We start from the raw sequence: 19,423 nt of genomic DNA on the forward strand, positions 1-19,423 counted from the left end.
GAGTTTTGGGTTTTAAACCTTTTACTGGTCACTGCATTCTTATCTCCACTTCCTTATTTATTCCTACTGTCAACAGGGAAGGGGGCCTATTACAAAATGCATAACAAGCAAGTAACTCATTGTGACAAAGAAATTATGATGTCAGATACAAGACATTCATCCTTCCCTTAAATACCTATGTGTCTGATTTGTAAGCTGGTCAATCAAATCAAAGGGCAACTGATACCCTTTCATTGCAGTACACCTCAATTGCTGGAAGCCAAGGCAGCAGGCAAACAATGAACAGAACTCTCTGCCATCAGATATGGAAACTGGTTTTCCAGACCTCTCAGGAACTGTTCACTCTTGTCCTCTTCTCAAAAGCAGCACACTAACACTTCCATTCTGATGTATATTTCAAGGATATGCTACTTAGATTCCAAAATATTCCCTAGTTAAGTGTTCACACTCCTATTCTCATTCCCAAATTAAGCGCCTAAATCAGCATGATTGTTACTATCCAGGCTGCTCTGACCTTGCTTGAACTGAGATCCTGTTCAATTTCACCTACATTTCACTCAGAAGGTCTAGGTATCTATCTTCTCTGATTAAAGGGAAATCTTTTATCTGAGCTTGGTCACCTCATCTACACAAAGCCGAAGACACAGCAGTGCCCCATGTATCAGAGATGGTCCTTTCCGGCAGGTCTGGGAGAGGTTAGCTGCACCTGGGGAAGCACATTGGAAAAGAAAGCAAAGCTTCCACATCAGCAATACCTCTTGACTCAAACTTTTTAGAAATTCAAACAAAAATTGGGGTACATATAAGTTGTAAAAAACCTTTTTGTATTGTCAATAATGATACAATGTATATCTAGAAGGTATCCACAAAGACATCCTTAAAAATGGATGGGTGATGTTCCAGGATGCGTTTAGAACATTGTACCACTCTCTTGCCTAGAGATGGGTGGAAAAGTGTTTTTTTGGGAGGTAAGTATATGAACGAGTTCTCCCAAACTGCTGTGTAATTTGGGCCTCTGAGTCTTCACATTGGAGATTTTAGTTCTCTTATAATGTACCTACACATTTCTAAAGCTTCAGTAACTTAAACTGGGATTTTGTTGTTATTGTTGAATCAAATTGGCCCATTCCACTTTTCCAGCTAACCAACCAGCGAAAGAAGATTCTAATGACTGGTTGCTTAACTCAGTTCAATTTTTTTTTTTAAAGGGGAGTAAACAATAAAAGAATGGAAACTGTAACCCAGGAAAAACTAAACTGTGAATATTTAGTATAATTGGTCTCTCAAGAGAGATAGTCTTGGTCTTTAAGCACAGAGAAGAGTCATTACACAGAAAGAGATTTGTTCTCTACTTCCCACCACTCAGATATGCACAAAACTCCAGCAGAAACCTTTAATGTTGAATTGCGATAAAAATTTCTTAACAGTAAAAGGTCTTACTCATCTTGTTTAGTTGCAGAGTAAACTCTTCCTCTTCTGAGATGATCTGGACTAGGAAAGACCTCTATTCAGCATAGTTGATTTATGGCCAACCCTGTCTAAAAGCAAAGGGGAAAAATGCAATGTTCTCTGAAAGGCCCTTGGCTCTGGGTTTTTAGTACTAAGTGGCATTCCCTAGGTGATAAGAACATGGAAGTAAATAATGTTTCATAGCCAGCCATACCACATATCAGCAAGCACTTTTCTATTATAAATGCAAAAAGATAATCGACTTAGTGACTCCTTTTCAAGAGTATTCCTCACCCAAAATATGGCTTGCCTTTGAAAAACCCACTAGGAATTCTAGGTGTTAAACTTTGCAAAGTTGGGTTTACCAAAGAAATAATAATCCTACTTTAAAAAATCCAGTCATTTGAAATTACCACCTTATTTTTCTATCGCTATTTTCAACCATGCTATTCTCCTCATCAAATCTGATTTCCCACCAGCTTTTGAGAGTTCAACTGGTTCCAAGGTTTCTGTGAGACTGTCCTACCATCCTCCTACTCCTAACTACCACAGCTGCCCCTTGTGTTCTAGCGAAATAAAGCTCTTGGCACCATTTTCCTTACTCCCACTGCTGCCTCCACATCATCCTCCACCCCCTATGTCTAGAACAGTTTTCTACTTCCATCTGCCATTTTTCTCTCTCCTCTAGATCTTATCATTGCCCCAAAAGCCCACTTCTCCCAGGAAGCCTTCCTTAATCAAGAGTAAAGGTTCTTCAAACTACAACAGACATCTCCTGACACTCGTGGCTAATGCACACCAAATTTCCAGAACAGGAATTACATTTCAGGATAAGAAGCAATCCCTTCATAACCAACTAGGGGTGATGGTCATGGTGAAATACGTTTTCTAAGAGATATATCACTATGCAAAGAAAAGAGACCATTTCCACAAGACATCCTTTTTAAAGAATCAAAGTCCTCTATTTGAACCCTCAGATTCTGAGAATGTCTTTTTCCATTTCTCATCCCCTAGATGAAGTCTATTAGCAAGCTGCATGCATATTTACATCAATCGAAAGTTTGAGCAGATGCTTCCAACAACACACAATATTTTAATTAGATGTTTGAATGCAGAAGGAATTAAAGAATCAGTCAGCTATTGGATGTGATTTGTGCAGATTCCGATGAAGTTATTTCTATACACAACTTTGCTTCTAACATAAATGAGATAACCAAGACTATGAGTCTGGCTTCTTATTCTGCAGAAAGGTTTGAGGACCAAGTTTCAGATGTGGTGGGGCTACTCACCCTCATATTTAGTGAGTCCCATATGTGAAGCTGCTTCATGTCTTGTTTTAAAAGCAGCTTTTATTGCAGGGCTAGCTTTTCACCATTGAGAAATTAGGGTTCAGGTCTCAGTCAAAGCAAAGCTGAGGTTAGTTGCATCATCTCCATCCTCAGGGGCTTGGTATCCCGGGCAACCCAGGGTAAGAACAGGGTGAGTTTAGGACACACATTAGCCAAGACAGTGCAGCATGATGGGGCCAGCATCCAACACTTTAAGTGTGCTTTAGTTACCAGAATATTTGACACACCCACAAATTAAACAGCAAAACATTTTAATCCATTAATTCTAAAAATAACAGAGACATTTTATATCTGGTACCACCTCCTCAAAAGTCTACTGCAGATCAGACAGCCAGACTGCCAAGCACAAAGCCAGACACTCTAGTTAAAGACGCAGTTTGGGACAAGACCATCATGGGGATATTTTCTTTCCCTTTGCTCATAAACCTAAGTTGTCAGCTTAAAAAATCCTTAGAAGGAAAGAGAAAGCTTTCTCATGCTCTAAAACCTTTGTCTTTATTTTCAATCTGTCTGCAATGTTTGAAGGCAAAACAGATAATCAGCAAACTTACCTCGCAAGTACATGGATCTTAGCTGAACTCCTGGGATTGAAGACTGTGGTTTAGTTCTATTTCTACCAGCACTGTGATGTGAGGTACTATGGTTCTTTTAGTTACAAGAGGTGTTAGGAATGAATGCCCACTCACGTTTAATAATAGCTTATCTAGCGCACAACTCTGTAGCATAATACCAACAACAGGAGTGTTTTAAAGCAGGGTGGAAAGAAAGTAGACATTAATACAACTTAAGGTTTCCTTTGTCCTTCCTCTCTTTTTACAATGAGAATTCAGCTCAAAAACAACTCTCCAGAATGCCCATATGGTCCTTTGGCCCACCACATTCCAAACTTCTGACTTCTGGTCCCAAGCCCTTAGAGCCTCAAGCTTTAGTGATGTATCCTTCTCGGATGAGGAAATCATAGATTTTCCGGGTTTTGTTCACGTCTATCTTGATGAGTGCTCTTGCTTGTGCCAGTCTCAAGCCTCCTTGCTTGTTACATTCGTTCAGAAGAGCAGATTTGTATTCTAAATAGGCTCCAGGAACCAACCTCACCATCTGACAGAGCTGCAAGACATGGTAAATTTAATAAACATTAACATCTGTCATTCTCATAATTTAATCCGTCAGGTATAGCAAAAATTTTTTAAATGTGACATCAACCTCCAACTATTTATAGGAGTTGATGAGTGGCTGGACCACATTCCATTTAGTCTTCTCTTCTCTGGACAGAATACTGCCTAAGGACAGACACCCAGGAAGAAAGCCAGGCTGTGATGCTGGGAGAGCCTTTAGCACATGCAGGCTGGCTCAGGTGTCCGGGTTTATTACGGAATACAAGTATGTGCTAGGAGCAGCTGGGTTCATTCAGGGGGTGAGCACTAAATAACCAGACTGAGGCCCAGCACTATTCCAATGGTCAGGGAAGAGCCACAGGGCATGGGGTGGGGGTGGGGTGGAGGGCACAGATACTTGGATTCCCAAGTATGAATCACATTATATTTAATATCAGCATAAAGCAATAGTCCCTGTTTTTGTGATTACATTTCCTACTTTGAAGGGAAAGGAGATATAGAGACCTTGATAAGAAAAGGCCACTTCGCTAAAAATCTAGAAAATTTGGCTCAGTTCTAGTTCACCTGCCACATTATCCAGCTATGGGCAGTCTGAGGCCACCATTATGTGGGTAAGAATAAAAATATGCTTGAAATTCCAGGCCATTCAATATTTGAACCAGACTGGCCTGTGATCTTTTTCAGCAATACATAAAGACAACATACATTTCCTTCTACCCCCAAACTAATTTTTACTGTTCCTGGTGGATAAAGTTAGACTCAGCTGACTCCTACACTAAGATTCGTCCTTATTATTTGACCTGAGCTAATGACAGGATGTGGCAGATGGGGAGAATGACCTTGGGAATTATAAAAGGAACAATGAGGAGCAAAAGAGGAATTTTTCTCTTTTTTTTGAGACAGAGTCTCGCTCAGTTGCCCGGGCTAGAGTGCTGTGGCATCAAGCTCACAGCAACCTCAAACTCCTGGGCTTAAGCAATCCTTCTGCCTCAGCCTCCCGAGTAGCTGGGACTACAGGCATGCGCCACCCTGCCCGGCTAATTTTTCTATATCTATTTTTAGCTGTCCATATAATTTCTTTCTATTTTTAGTAGAGATGGGGTCTCACTCTTGCTCAGGCTGGTCTTGAACTCCTGAGCTCAAACAATCCACCCGCCTCGGCCTCCCAGAGTGCTAGGGTTACAGGTGTGAGCCACCGCCCGGCCGGAATTTTTCTTTTAGAATGGACTTCAGAGGCTATGACACATTTTTTGGGAAAACTCTTGATGCTGACTCTTATGAGGCTGGATTTAAATTTTAGAAACTAAAATCAATATGAAGACAAGTCTAATGATTGCAATTGGAAAGAAAAGGTCATGTCACTTTTTTAATAAAAATTAATGTGTGATATTCTTTATGCTTATAAACATGCTCTGGAGACAATCATCAAAATGTTTTAAGTGACGGTTACATTGTTGGAATAAGTGTAGAACTTTTCAAAGTGACCATTCTAATAGGAAATATCTATTTTCATGTAAAAGCTATTCTAGGTTTATAAAAAATTACATTTATGTATAAAGTACTTACTAATAGAGGAGAACATGGTAAATACTCAATAAATAATAGCTGTCATTATTTAATTTACACATCACATGTTACTTCCCCAAAAGAGGAATCATGGCAGGGTGACAAGGAAGAGTTGGCTCTTTAGCTCTTTTACTTCCAGGATACACCAGAGCTGTATGTATGTTAGATAAATGGAGCAAAACAGGTTTGATTATATAGTGGATTTGTAATGACAACTCAATGAATAATCAGCCCCTCTTCTCTTTCCTCTAGTCTTCCTCCTTTTTGTTACCTCCTTTTCTTTTTCATTCAGCTTCTCCGTGCCAGGGAGGCCAGTGAGGTTCAAGGGTGGTGCGCTCCGTCTACCTATAGATACAGATAGAAAAGGGCATAGATTTCACAGGAGTTCACAATTCCTCAGGTGTAAAGTATAAAACAGTTCAGTGCAGCCAGGCCTGCCAGGTATAAAATCACTATATCCAGCTGTAGGAAATCTCACCTCATCCCCTCAGGCCTGTTTAGCTAGCAACATGGGCACCCTAACATTTACTTAAAAATAAAAATGGTAATTTATGTGCCCTCAATAGATAATTCAGGTCCCTCCCATTTCTCTGCCTCACCTAAAAAGCAACCTCTATAAAACTTCTACGTTTTCTTTTGTTTAACTCAGCCCATCCATCCCCAACTGAACAGTAATCCTAAATATATATTCAAAACAAAACCAAAAAAATTTTGCACAACAAGCTTCCCATCCTGACCAGTGACCTCCTACTTGGGTTTATTTCTCAGGTATGTGAGCTGACCTCAGCTGAACAGATAATTCAGGGCACATGAATTACCTAAAACTGCTAAAATACATATACTATCACATATACCTTAGCATCAAATATAACTACTTACCACAGTAGTTATCACCTATTTCTTCCCAACCACATAGGAGACTATAAAATTTGAAACCCAGATGTCATCCAGTTAAGAAAGGTTATACGCTGCCTGCCTTGACAGCTGATGAATGGAAATAACAACTCTGCAAGAGAGACATTCCCTAATCCTCACCACTCTGCCAGCAGTACAAGGCAAACATGGTAATTAACCAAGTACTATGTGCCTTCAGATCAAAGGCAGACTGTTAGGCCAGCAAAAGGCTCTTCTTATTTATTATGTGAGGGAATATCTGTTCCTTCCAAAGTAGCCCTGTTTACCTGAAAGATCCACACACAGGAACAATGAGCCATTATATAGCAAAGCAGGGGCTGAGGTCAACTCACATACCTGAGAAATAAACCCAGGCAGGAGGTCACTGGTCAGGATGGGAAGCCTGTTGTGCAAAATTTTTTTGGTTTTGTTTTGAATATATATTTGGGATTACAGTTCAGTTAGGGATGGATGGACTGAGTTAAACAAAAGAAAACGTAGAAGTTTTATGGAGGTTGCTTTTTGGGTGGGGCGGAGAAACAGGAGGGACCATAATAAGCTGCTCTGTTGGAAAACAGGCTTTTCTATAATATCAGCAAAGGAGATAAGGGCTTACCCTAAATGTTCAAAAAGAGACATAAAATCATTTGGTGCCTCACAAAAGTCACCAGTGACTAGGCTACAATCAGTGATGCCAGGCTTCTCGTGTTTCATTGCCTTAGGGGCAACTCAGAGCATAAAGGAGAATAAGCAGTCTCCTCAACCTAAATGTAAGGGGTGAAGAAGGCTAACACCAGCCTAGGAAGAAACAATGAATAAGCAAGTGTAGATGGCTCAGAAAACACAAATGCCAAAGCTGCACAATCAAGTTCATTAGCCAGTTCCTTCATTTTAATTAGCCAGTATTAACTTATTTGTATTTCTGTATTTAGATTTGGGGAGGAGTTGGAAATAAAAAACTTATAAAATAAAACTTGGATTTCACTGTTTTGGCTACTCCCTAAAAGGTTCCCTTTTCTCCCTTAAGTATTAAGAAATAATTGCTGGGCTGGGTGCGGTGGCTCACGCCTATAATCCTAGCACTTGGGGAGGTCAAAGCGGGAGGATCACTTGAGCTCATGAGTTTGAGACCAGCCTGAGCAAGAGCGAGATTCCAACATCTCTACTAAAAAAATAGAAAAAATTAGCCAGGCGTGGTGCTCATGCCTATAGTCCCAGCTACTCAGGAGGCTGAGGGAGGAGGATTGCTTGAGCCCAGGAGTTTGAAGTTGCTGTCAGCTAGGCTGATGCCATGACACTCACTGTAGCCTGGTAAACAAAGTGAGACTCTGTCTCAAAAAAAAAAAAAAAAAAAAAAGGCCGGGTGCGGTGGCTCACACCTGTAATCCTAGCCCTCCGGGAGGCCCAGGCCAGTGGATCGCTCAAGGTCAGGAGTTCGAGACAAGCCTGAGCAAGAGTGAGACCCCATCTCTACCAAAAATAGAAAGAAATGATTTGGACAGCTAAAAATCTATATATAGAAAAAAATTAGCTGGGCATGGTGGCGCATGCCTGTAGTCCCAGCTACTGGGGAGGCTGAGGCAGTAGGATCGTTTAAGCCCAAGAGTTTGAGGTTGCTGTGAGCTAGGCTGACGCCACGGCACTCACTCTAGCCCAGGCAACAAAGTGAGACTCTGTCTCAAAAAAAAAAAGAAATAATTGCTGGAAACAAAGCAATAAAGGAAAAAAAATTATCATTCTAAGAGTGGCCTTATCTGAGCCCTATCTGGATCCTCAATCTACTGAGAGACTTTATAAGGTCTGTTCCAAGCTGCCAAAGAATGGTGAAATGGTAAATAGGTCACTTTTGGACTACTCCATCCCTCATCAGTGGAGTGGTCTGTATGTTCTGATTAGGAGAAATGGCTAATCTATCCTATGGAGGAGTGAATGATAACCAAGAGACCAGGCAAAGAAACACCACAATCTTGGTTCAAGCTTTATAATTAATACCTCTCCAAATGTCATTGATTATCAATCACCAAGGATCATCAGATAGCATATAGCTTAATCATGCTCTGTAAACTAATTTCAAAATAGGACAGACCCAAGGAGGTAAAGCTAAGAAACAGAAATACCTTAGGTCTCCAAACTTATAAAGAAATCTTCTGGGTTTCAGACAAGTAAGTAACATGCTTCTTTGCTCATATTAGATAAAAAGCTTTTAATTTATCTCCTGGCAAGACAAATCTCAAAATTTGTGGTACATACAACTTGCAATAAACTACCTGCTCACGAACATAAGTAAAATAAAGATGCTATCTCTCTGGAGTTCTTTCTTCCTCTGTCTCTCACTCTGAGGATAGTCCCCGTCTGGCCATGAAGATTCTGAAAATGTGCTGATGTTTATACTCTGGGGTAACCCTTGATTACCATTACTCTGCCAATGCTCCCTCCTCCCACAGAGGGAGAAGGATTGGGGGCTCACCATATCCCTTAGAATGCAAACTTCACAATTAGGACTTGCTCTGGCCTGAGAAATAATTACCTGAATTCGAAGCCAGTGGAATGGAAGGACTCAGGCCAGAATCACTACAACAAAGAAGAATGTGAACTTAGGTCATATCAGAGAAAGCAATTTCCAAAAGGCCCTGTGGGACTGGGTGCCATTTACCAGGAGAGTCACTTTGAAGAGATGTAATGAGAGACAGCACTATACTTTATAGGATATCTCACTATACTGACCTGGAAAGAAAATCTGTTCTGAGGAAAAAAAATTCCTCAGATTTATTAAGATAAGCTTATAACCTGGAACACCACTGACACCGTTCATGCGGAAGGGACAGGAACATGATTCTCCATTGAAAATCATACCTGTAGATATGGAAAGGGAGAGAAGGCATGGGTGGGAGGCTGGGGGGAATTCACTAATTTTTAAAAGTAAGATCAAAGTAGTAAAATAAGATTATAGGAGGCCAGTTATGTCTCTCAAAATTGTCAGTACCACACTGTTTCTGAGTTCTTTCTGAATTCTTCCAGCTACCTAACTATTATTACTCTGCCATTTAGGATGCCCACATAAGTGTCCAAAAATACATGTGAAGGCCAAAGCATCCTGGAAGGAGTGCCTCCTTCACCCTAGACTAATTACTCACATGTCAGCTTGCCGGCGGAGCCACTGCTGGCAAGCACTACTGTCCTGGATATACTGGAGAACTTCAGAGAGCATGGTGCGTTTAAGGCGCTCTTCCTCTCTCGTCTTCTTGAGGTGATCATAGGTTCTAGCACCTAGAGATGTAGAAAACACTGTGACTGCAATGACAGTGCAGCAGAACTGAAGGGCTTCCTAACTGACCAACAAACAGTTTGTCTTTTTTTGGTTTCCTTTGCAAAGCTGCTTTCCCATAGTTATTTTTCCAAGAGCAAAGTAGATTTCCCCTAGTCTGAAACCCCCCTCCTTTTTATTTATTCTGAGACAGGGTCTCACTCTGTCACTTGGGCCAGAGTACAGTGGCACCACTATAGCTCACTGCAACTTCGAACTCCTGGGCTCAAGCCAATCCTCCCACCTTGGCCTCCCAAAATGCTATGATAACAGGTGTGAGCCACTGTACCCACCTGAAATCCCTTTCTTAACACTAAATATTTTTATTCTTTTTCTATCTTTAAGAAATCTGCGGCCATGGCCAGGCACAGTGGCTCATGTCTGTAATCCTAACACCCTGGGAGCCTGAGGCAGGAGGATCGCTTGAGGTCAGGCATTCAAGACCAGCCTAAGCAACTGCAAAACCCCGTCTCTACCAAAAATAGAAAAAAATTAGCTGGGAGTGGTGGCAGGCACCTGTAATCCCAGCTACTTGGGAGGCTGAGGCAGGGGCATCATTTGAGCCCAGGAGTTTGAAGTTGCAATAAGCTATGATGATTCCACTGCAGTCTACCCTGGGGCAACAGAGTAAGACTCTGTCTCAAAAAGAAGAGAAAAGAAAAGAAAAAAGAAATTTGGGACCAGGTATGGTAATGCACACCTGTAGCCCCTGCTACTCAGGAGGCTGAGGCAGGAGAATTGCTTGAGCCCAGGAGTTCAAGGCTGCGGTGAGCTATGACTGTGTCACTGCTCTCCAGCCTGGGTAACAGAGTGAGACTGTAGCTCTTAAAGAAAGAAAGAAAGAAATTTTGGAGAAAACAGAAGAATACAAAGAAAATAAAAGTCATTCATATTTCCACCCTCAAAAAAGTAACTAACTTTTACTACTGTCATATTTGTTCCTGTTCTGTTTTTTTCTATACATCTTTCTAAGTCACACAAGTACTATAAGCATATGGCCTTAAAAACCAATTAGAATTTTTTTAAGAAGTTATCTTTGACCAGTACTACTTCTCTTCACTATTTCCCAGAGACAATAAATGTTAGTAACCAAAATTATCAGTGTCTCTATACGCATTTGCTCAACAGAAGAGTGGCATGGTGTTTTCTACATGTTAACAAAGGTATACAGATTCTAAAATATTATGCCAGTGAGTTTCAAAATATGTTCCACAGAGCCCCAGGATACTAGGGAAATACCTCAGGCGTTAATGTAAAGAGAAAGGGCACTGCCAAATACTGGTGGTCCCATTCTCTACACGTAACTTGAACCATCAAACTTCAATGAAAGTAATTCCACTTTTTTCTTATTTGTAGATTGGGGCTTCACATAAAATTCCATTTCAAAAACAGTTTCCACTGTTAAAAATAAAGAACCATTATAGTAGGCTGAACTTACATTCATAGGGCTGTGTTAAGAAGCACAGTTATTTCTTGTGGGAAGTAAGTCAGAAAGACTTCAAATAGGAAGGAGGGAATGCTAGAGATCATTCCAACAATAACAGCAAAACAACAGAAACTGCCATTTATTGAGGATTTATTGTATACCAGGTACTATGCTATGTTTTCACACACCATCGCTAATCCTCACACTAACTCTAAGAGACTTGGAAAATTGAAACTTGCATAGAATCACAGAGCTGGTAAACAGGGAAGCCAGAATATAAACCCAAGCTATCTAAGTCTAGACCCCAAGCTCTCAGCTACTATAATATAGTGCCTTCCTTTATGACCTGGCTCTACTACTAACTAGCTCTTCAAGCTCGTTATACCTTAGTTTCTTCATTAAATGGAGCTAACAGTACCTCATGAATTTGTCATGAGAATTCAATGACATGATCCAGGTGAAATGCTTACCACAGGGCCTGGTGCATGGTAAACATCTGATAGATATTAGCAGCTATTACTATAATTATTACCACTACCTCAGGTAACTGGGATGCAAGCACCTAGAGCCAGGTGAAAGTTGGTTATTTTATAAAAATGATAAGACCACGCATCACTAAATTTAAAAGGGCTGACACTAAAACCTGGTATACAAAACTTTTTTTTTTTTTAGGAGCCACAGCAGAACCTTAAATCTAAAGCAGTACCTCTCTCTTCTTTGTCTCATAACTTTTATTCTAGCTCAGATGACCTACATAAAGGTATTTATAGGGATTAAATAGATGAAACATTAAAGATTAAAAACATTTTGAAAAGGAAAGCTTATTGTAAAAAAATTCACAACAACTCAGAGACTTCCTCTATGCGTTTGGAAGACACTTGCCCTCTGATACAGTACGTAGCTAAAGCATACTTACTACAAAAATTGGTAATGCCTGCTGTCCTATATTCCTGAAGCCTCTTGATTTCCCTCCGGAGTTCAAATTCCACTGTTTTCCCCAAAAAGAAGGAAAAAAATTGGAAAAACAAAATCAACATCAACGAGCACTTTTGATATGAGTATTTTCAGTAATTCTGCCTTATATAAAAGACTTGGTAATTTCATTTAGGGAATCCTATTGTTGGTAACCCACAAACTGAAACCTACTCCAGCTGTCTTCCAGATGCTATCTCCAGAGGCAGCAGCTGGAATTGTCTCCTAGAAAACTTAGTGAAATGGCTGAGTTAATTTGTCTACAAAAAGTAATGAATTTTTTTTTTTTTTTTTTAAGACACAGTCTCGCTCTGTTGCCCTGGCTAGAGTGCCGTGGTATCAGCCTAGCTCACAGCAACCTCAAACTCCTAGGCTTAAGCAATCCTTCTGCCTCAGCCTCCCGAGTAGCTGGGACTACAGGCATGCGCCACCATGCCCAGCTAATTTTTTCTATGTGTATTTTTAGTTGTCCAGATAATTTCTTTCTATTTTTGGTAGAGACGGAGTCTTGCTCTTGCTCAGGCTGGTCTCGAACTCCTGACCTTGAGCGATCCTCCCTCCTTGGCCTCCCAGAGTGCTAGGATTACAGGCATGAGCCACCGTACCCGGCCAGGATAATTTTTTAAACAACCAAGTTTCCCTGCTCTACCTAAATCCCCTGTTAAAAGTTCTACCCACATGACCAAGTTCTTTTGTAAAACTTGTCTCTGATATTATGTGATGTGGCCCTGATGCATGAGAAGGACAAAAACTCTGTGCTCAAGCCCCAGGTAGTTTCTTTACAGCTTTTTTCCTATAGGGACAAAAGAGCATTGTATAAACCAAAGGTTTCTGCCTCCTTTGGGCACACAGATCAGGTTGTACTGCTTGGGTTATTATGTGATAAAACATTTAAATTTGGGTGCTTTTGAAACAAAGAATGAAGGAAGAGCCTGGACAATCCACCGAGTATAGTTCTTTGGAGTGACACATAAACCAGGGATGAGACAAACTGGGACAAGAAGTAAAGGATCAGTCACCCAGTACAAACCACACAAGAATGCCAACCAAACAAGGTATTTGGTGAGGACAACAAACCTGGCTCAGATAAATGCCCACAATGCTATGTAAGAAATATTCACATGATGAAGACAGGATAAGAGACTTGGTAAATTACCTTCCCAAAACTAAACTTTGGAGCCAAATGCACAAATTTTATGATGGAAAGTACAGAATAAGCCACCAAGTCCAGACTGTTTTAAAGTCTAGGCCTTACTGCCATAACAACTTTAATTTTTTATAGTGAGAAATCAAATGGTAACAGGTAAAGCTCTCTCAGGAATACCAGAGAAAGACAAGAGAATGATGGAGGTACTGTCTCCATGAGTCATCCAACTCGGCCTCATTTTTAAAACTAGTTTTAATAGTAAAGTATTTGTGAACAAAATAATATGATGTTTTGGATTTGCTTCAAAATAATCCAGTTGATGGCAGGAAAGAAGGGGAGTGGGTGGTAAAGATGAAATCAGACTGGCCATGTGATGATAACTGCTGAAGCTGGGTGATGGATTCATGGGGGCTCATTATATTATTATCTCTACTTCCATATATATTTCAAAATTCCCATCATAAAAAATAGGGAGAGAAACAACTAAACTGCTGTTTATCTGAGGAAAAAGAAAGCCACTAGGCTTTTTAACCTCTTTCCTCCCACCTCCACAGTCCCAAATTTATAGCATGGTAATAAAGGGGAACAAAGACAGGAATATCCATTTATTTATTTACATAACTTCACACAAAACACACCATTATCTCTCCCATTTATATAAATACACAAACATACACACATACACACACATAAATACTTGCTTAAGGTTCAAAAACCACCCACGTGCATGGCTTTCAATGAACTTATCATGTTCCACTGGCCCCACAATCCTTGCAAATCGCCTCATTGTTTCATAAAGGTCTTGGACCTCCTTGGGATAGCGCCGTTCCATTACTACAGATAAAGTAAAACACAACCATGTCATGAAAAATGAAGAATCACTAAGTTTTCTGCATGTTTCTGAAAGGACATTATTCCTAACCTTACATGACTAACTTACCCATGACAGGAAGCAAACAGGAAAGCCAAGAATGTAAAACACTAATCATAATGGTAACAGCATCACAGCAACTATCCCACAGGGATGTTGTTATCACTGGAGATCATCTCAGCTAATGAGCAACTACTAATCTCCTACACCTCATTGTCTTTTAATCTGTTCAGGGGCAGGAACTGCTGGCTGCAATGGAAAAGACAATTAAAGGCAGAGCTTGCATTCTTAGGAACAATGTTGGCCAAAATTTATGGTATTAACTCCTACAGGAAAACAAGGAAATTAGGGACACAATAATCCATCTAGAACAGGTAGATTAGCAGGGAAAAAGTGTGTAACCTCTTGCATGTCCCACCTGAAATCTTCTCCCCACCTATACATCCTCAAATGAGGTATATATTTCTTTATTCTCCATATGGGTCATTTTTCCTTTCTCTAAACTAAATTAAGTATTACAACTTAATTTACTACTGAAGGTATATTTGACAACTATCATGCAAGTAAATGGTCATACATACAGGGTAGCCAGGGCCAGCAACTCTGGGGATCACTATTGACCAAACTTCTAATCAAAAGGGGTATCTGCAAAAAGATGGGGAGTAAAACTGACTAACAGTAACTGGTATGGTGGAGTGGCCAGGAACTCTTAAACTGTTACTTGGTCATTTCAATGTGAAAATCAGTAGTAACTAGGTTAGTTCTATCTACTCTTGGGACTAAAGATACAGGCTTTCACTTGTGATGGTTATTTAAATTAAGTCCTCCTTTCAGTCTTTCCTTGCAGGTGACATTCTTAGCTACAAACTATAGGAGCTGATTTAATGAGCAGCCACAGATTATTTTCACTACAACCTCCCTCCCACCCCCAAGGGATAACACAGAAGAATATGGAGTAAAATTTTTAAATTTGAAGGAAAAAAACCCTGGCCTACCATATTATGATAACTTGTACATTCAGTATAATGGCAATTGAAAACCTCTGAAACCACATTGCACATGCTACTTCTACAACTTAATCTACATTCTCAGATGCAACAGAACTCCTCCTCAGCCCTATACTTGGAAAAAACACAGTTAATAGAATAATGAAGACAAACTGACCTCTCTCTACCACTTGAAAATAGAATTCATGCAAGATTCAATGTCTACTAAGAATAAAGGTCAAAACCCAACTAACTGCTACGGAAAAACCAGGAATTCAGATAGAGAACCTACAATTAGGGCTGCCTGAATATGACCAACTACTGTCTATAGAAAGGACGAGGGAAATCTGATCCTGAATTATTTTTGCAAATCCATAGATCTTGATGAGGATGGGGTTAAATAGGCAGTCTCATACACTGCTACAAGGAATATAAACTGATACAACCATTTTTTGGAAAGCAATCTGGCAGCATGCATCAAGAATTTTTAATAATTATACTTTTTGACCTATTAATCCCACTTCTAAAAATCTGCCTTTAAAAAAACCCTAAATATAGACAAAGTTTTATTCACAAAGAAGTTCATCACAGTATTGTGTATATTATCATTTTAAAAAATGAAAACAAGCTAAATATCTAAAAATAAAAGATGGGGTAAGCACATTATTATACATCTAGATATACACAACATATTGTATAACTATTAAAAGTATACATTATGTAACTATTAAAAATGACATCAAAACACCATAATTTGAAAAATATGTAATATAAAGCAAAAAAATAAAGGACATATAATGTGAATTACTTACTATCATAGCTACATTTTTTAAAACCTAAATATAGATTTCTATTTAGATTGAAAAGACACTTAACCTCTCTGACAGTATCACAGAGTGTCAAAGAGATACCCCTATATGATTTTATCTATTGGGATGTTTTCTACAATAACCATTTTACAAAATGGTACTTTTACCAAAAAAAGTATTATGACACACTAGTATAAAGATTTTTATATAAAAAGCACAATTATTATTACCATTCTTATTTGTGGAACAGAGTCTACATTGTAGAAGAAAAAGTACAGGGCCTTTTTCTGCCCTGCTTAGGTATCTCCAGTATTGTAAAGAGTAAAGTCATAGTTAGCATTCATTTAAAAATCATTATATGTTTTTTATCACCATCATACAATGTTAAATGTCATTTATTTTATTTTCTTTGTCTACCACTATGCAAAATAAGGGTATCGCTTTCTGTTGATTTTTCTACAAAATATTTTTACAACCTGAAGATCAAGGTTATATGTTTAACACATGTAAAACATGACTCTATCCAGAAAAGGATCTATTAATATTCATGCTGTAATTACTATACTTATTTTTACTTTTTTTATTTTGGCTTCAGAATTTTTGTTGTTATTGTTGTTTAGAGACAGGGTCTTGCTCTGTTACACAGGCTGGAGTTCAGTGGCATGATCATAACTCACTTTGGCCTTAAACGCCTGGCCTCAAGCCATCCTCTTGCCTCAACCTCCCGAGCAGCAAGCACTACCGGTACACACCACCATACCTGGCAAATTATTTTATTTGTTACAGAAACAGGGTCTTGCTATATTGCCCAGGCTGGTCTGAAATTCCTGGCCTCAAGTGATCCTCCCACTTCAGCCTCCCAAAGTGCTGTGATTACAGGTGTGAACCACCACAGCCAGCCCTTATTTTATTTTATTTTTTGAGATAAAGTCTCACTCTATTGCCCTGTGTAGAGTGTACTGTAGCTCACTACAGCTACACTGATTGCAACCTGAAACTCTTGGGCTCAAGTGATCCTCCGCCTCAGCCTCCAAGTAGTTGGTATTACAGGCACATGCCATGACACGACACCCAGGTAATTTTTCTATTTTTAATAGAGACAGAGTCTCACTCTTGTTCAGGCTGGTCTCAAACTCCTGACCTGAAGCAATCCTCCCATCTCAGCCTCCCAGAGTACTAGGATTACAGGTGTGAGCCACCTCACCTGGCCCTAATTTTTAAAATACAATTCTCACACAAGTGCTGTTGATGACAAATTAATAGTAAGCTCTCACTAGCGATCAGAATCACCTTAAAGACCTTAAAAAAATACAGATACTTTAGCTCCAACCCCAGAGATTCTGACTTAATTAGTCCGGGGCCATGCTCAGGCATCAGATTTTTAAAAATTTTCCTAGATGATACCAATGTGCAACTTGGATTAAGAACTACTGCCGACTGGGCGAGGTGGCTCACGCCTGTAATCCTAGCACTCTGGGAGGCCAAGGCAGGCAGATCATTTGAGCTCAGGAGTTTGAGACCAACCTGAGCAAGAGCAAAACTCTGTCCTACTAAAAAAATAGAAAGAAATTAGCTGGACATCTAAAAACATATAGAAAAAATTAGTTGGGCATGGTGGCGCATGCCTGTAGTCCCAGCTACTCGGGAAGCTGAGGCAGTAGGATTGCTTGAGCCCAGGAGTTTGAGGTTGCTGTGAGCTAGGCTGACGCCATGGCTCTAGCCCGGGCAACAGAGTGAGACTCTGTCTCAAAAAAAAAAAAAAAAAAAAGGAACTACTCCCATAAATGATTTATTTAAAACTATTCAAAAACATTGGAAGAAACTGTAAAATAGAGAACACTGCTAATACTTACACTGAAACTTTCTAAGGTTGATTAATCCATGGTCTCTTATAATTCTAGAATAAAACACCACAATAAACTGTGTATTAGAATTAACTTCACATTTAATAATGTTTTCCACATGCAGCTTTTATTAGACATCCTGAACACACCCAACTGGTGAGGTTGGAATACTGAGGTCCAAAGAAGTCAGTCCCACAAACTTCTGTAGGTCAATGAATCACTAACACAGTTTTAGGCTCTCAAGTATCACCGGTTTTTTCTCTCCGTGCGCACAGTAGATGCTCAATAACTAATTGCTGGATGAATGAATGAATCAATGACCACTCGCAAATACTGAAAAACATGTGGTCACTTAAGATGAAACAAAAGGGAATTTGTGTCCATGCCACAAAATTAATCTACTCAGCTTGTGGAAATGATAGAGAACAGCCATTTAAGGAGAAATCTGCTAACCATAAAAGGGCACCATCATCACACATTCAACACAAGTCTGCATCCACACAACACTCTGAAGCTATTAAAAATAAATGTATATTGTGCATATTTAATGGAAGGGCATCATAAACAAAGATCTAATAGCAACCTCAACAATTGAGTTCTACAATACTCTCCTGGCTCTAATTGTGTGTTTTAAGCAAAATAAAATTTAAGTAAACCATGCAGGGTTTTATGTCTGGAACCTCTGATTTATACCAAAGGAATTCATGACTAGCAATGAAGCTTCTCACAAGAGCAACTGGGTAAGCTTTAGTACTTTATGGAAGCTAACTCCAGACACAGAGAATAAGTTTTACTTTAGATCATATCTTGGTTCTATAAGAGTGCTTCCCAAGTCTCTCTCCTTTTTCTTTAACTTTTTTTTTTTAAGAGACGGTTCTCACTCTTGCCCAGGCTTTGGAGTGCAGTAGCACAATCATGGCTCACTGCAGCCTCAAATTCCTGGGATCGAGCAATCCTCCAGCATCAGCCTCCTAGGCAGTTGGGACTGTGTGTATGCACCACCATACCCAGCTTCTCTCCTTTTTATTGCTGAGATACCATTGTGTCTACGGTTAGTAACACCACAGTAACGTATATACCTACACGTACACACACACACACACACACACACACACACACACAGTCATACCCTCTGCACGCCCCTCTCTGAACTGTTAAAGTCTCTATAATTCAACAGGGATCTGAGATCCATAATTTCTATGTCTGAATGTTTTTTTTTTTTATCTGTTACAAAGAAAAGGAATAACCAGAGTGCCTGAAACTTGTTTAGGATTTCTTTGAGATCCTTTTAGATGAAAGACTTCTTGAAAAAAGTGAGCAATTATAATGAGAGCATTAAAAAGCATAACACCTTGAATTTATCTTGTTGCTTTTTTCAAAGAGCTTAAAACTGTGTATTCATATTATTCTTCATTGATCATAACATCAACAAAGAATAAAGATGGAAGAAATTAAAAACAAGACAAGAATTATTATCTTCACTTGAAGGACGGAAAATTTAAGGCCTAAGGAGGGTAAGTGTCCTCCCTGAGGTCACAAGATGAGCCACAGGTGGAACGTTCTCATGGACTGTATGTGGTCAATATTCCAAACCTGAAAGAAGCAGGATGGTTTTCTACACTTACTTTTTCCGTCTTTGTCTCTCCTTTAACCTAGAATGATAGATATCAACCACAGCCATCTTCAGAGCTATA

The 19,423-nt window shown here is 39.5% G+C and overlaps 1 protein-coding gene across 7 annotated transcripts in view; it reads right to left on the minus strand.

Annotated features, from left to right (window-relative positions):
- Window positions 1-3,032: 3,032 nt before the first annotated feature.
- The window catches only part of TADA2A (transcriptional adaptor 2A), a 47,625-nt gene continuing 31,234 nt past the window's right edge, over window positions 3,033-19,423 (minus strand). For 6 of the 7 annotated variants that reach the window (XM_045525542.1, XM_045525545.1, XM_045525543.1 and 3 more), the window contains 8 exons: window positions 19,355-19,418; window positions 17,739-17,782; window positions 13,943-14,053; window positions 12,017-12,088; window positions 9,505-9,637; window positions 8,898-8,941; window positions 5,748-5,821; window positions 3,033-3,902 (listed from right to left, as the gene is read on the minus strand). In XM_045525542.1, the coding sequence (XP_045381498.1) occupies window positions 3,717-3,902; window positions 5,748-5,821; window positions 8,898-8,941; window positions 9,505-9,637; window positions 12,017-12,088; window positions 13,943-14,053; window positions 17,739-17,782; window positions 19,355-19,418 (728 nt within the window). In that variant the 3' untranslated portion in view covers window positions 3,033-3,716. The remainder of the gene's footprint in view (window positions 3,903-5,747; window positions 5,822-8,897; window positions 8,942-9,504; window positions 9,638-12,016; window positions 12,089-13,942; window positions 14,054-17,738; window positions 17,783-19,354; window positions 19,419-19,423) is intronic. The other variant, XM_045525546.1, reaches the window with a different exon arrangement.

Source organism: Lemur catta, chromosome 15, assembly GCF_020740605.2.
Source record: "Lemur catta isolate mLemCat1 chromosome 15, mLemCat1.pri, whole genome shotgun sequence".
Taxonomy (NCBI): Eukaryota; Metazoa; Chordata; class Mammalia; order Primates; family Lemuridae; genus Lemur; species Lemur catta.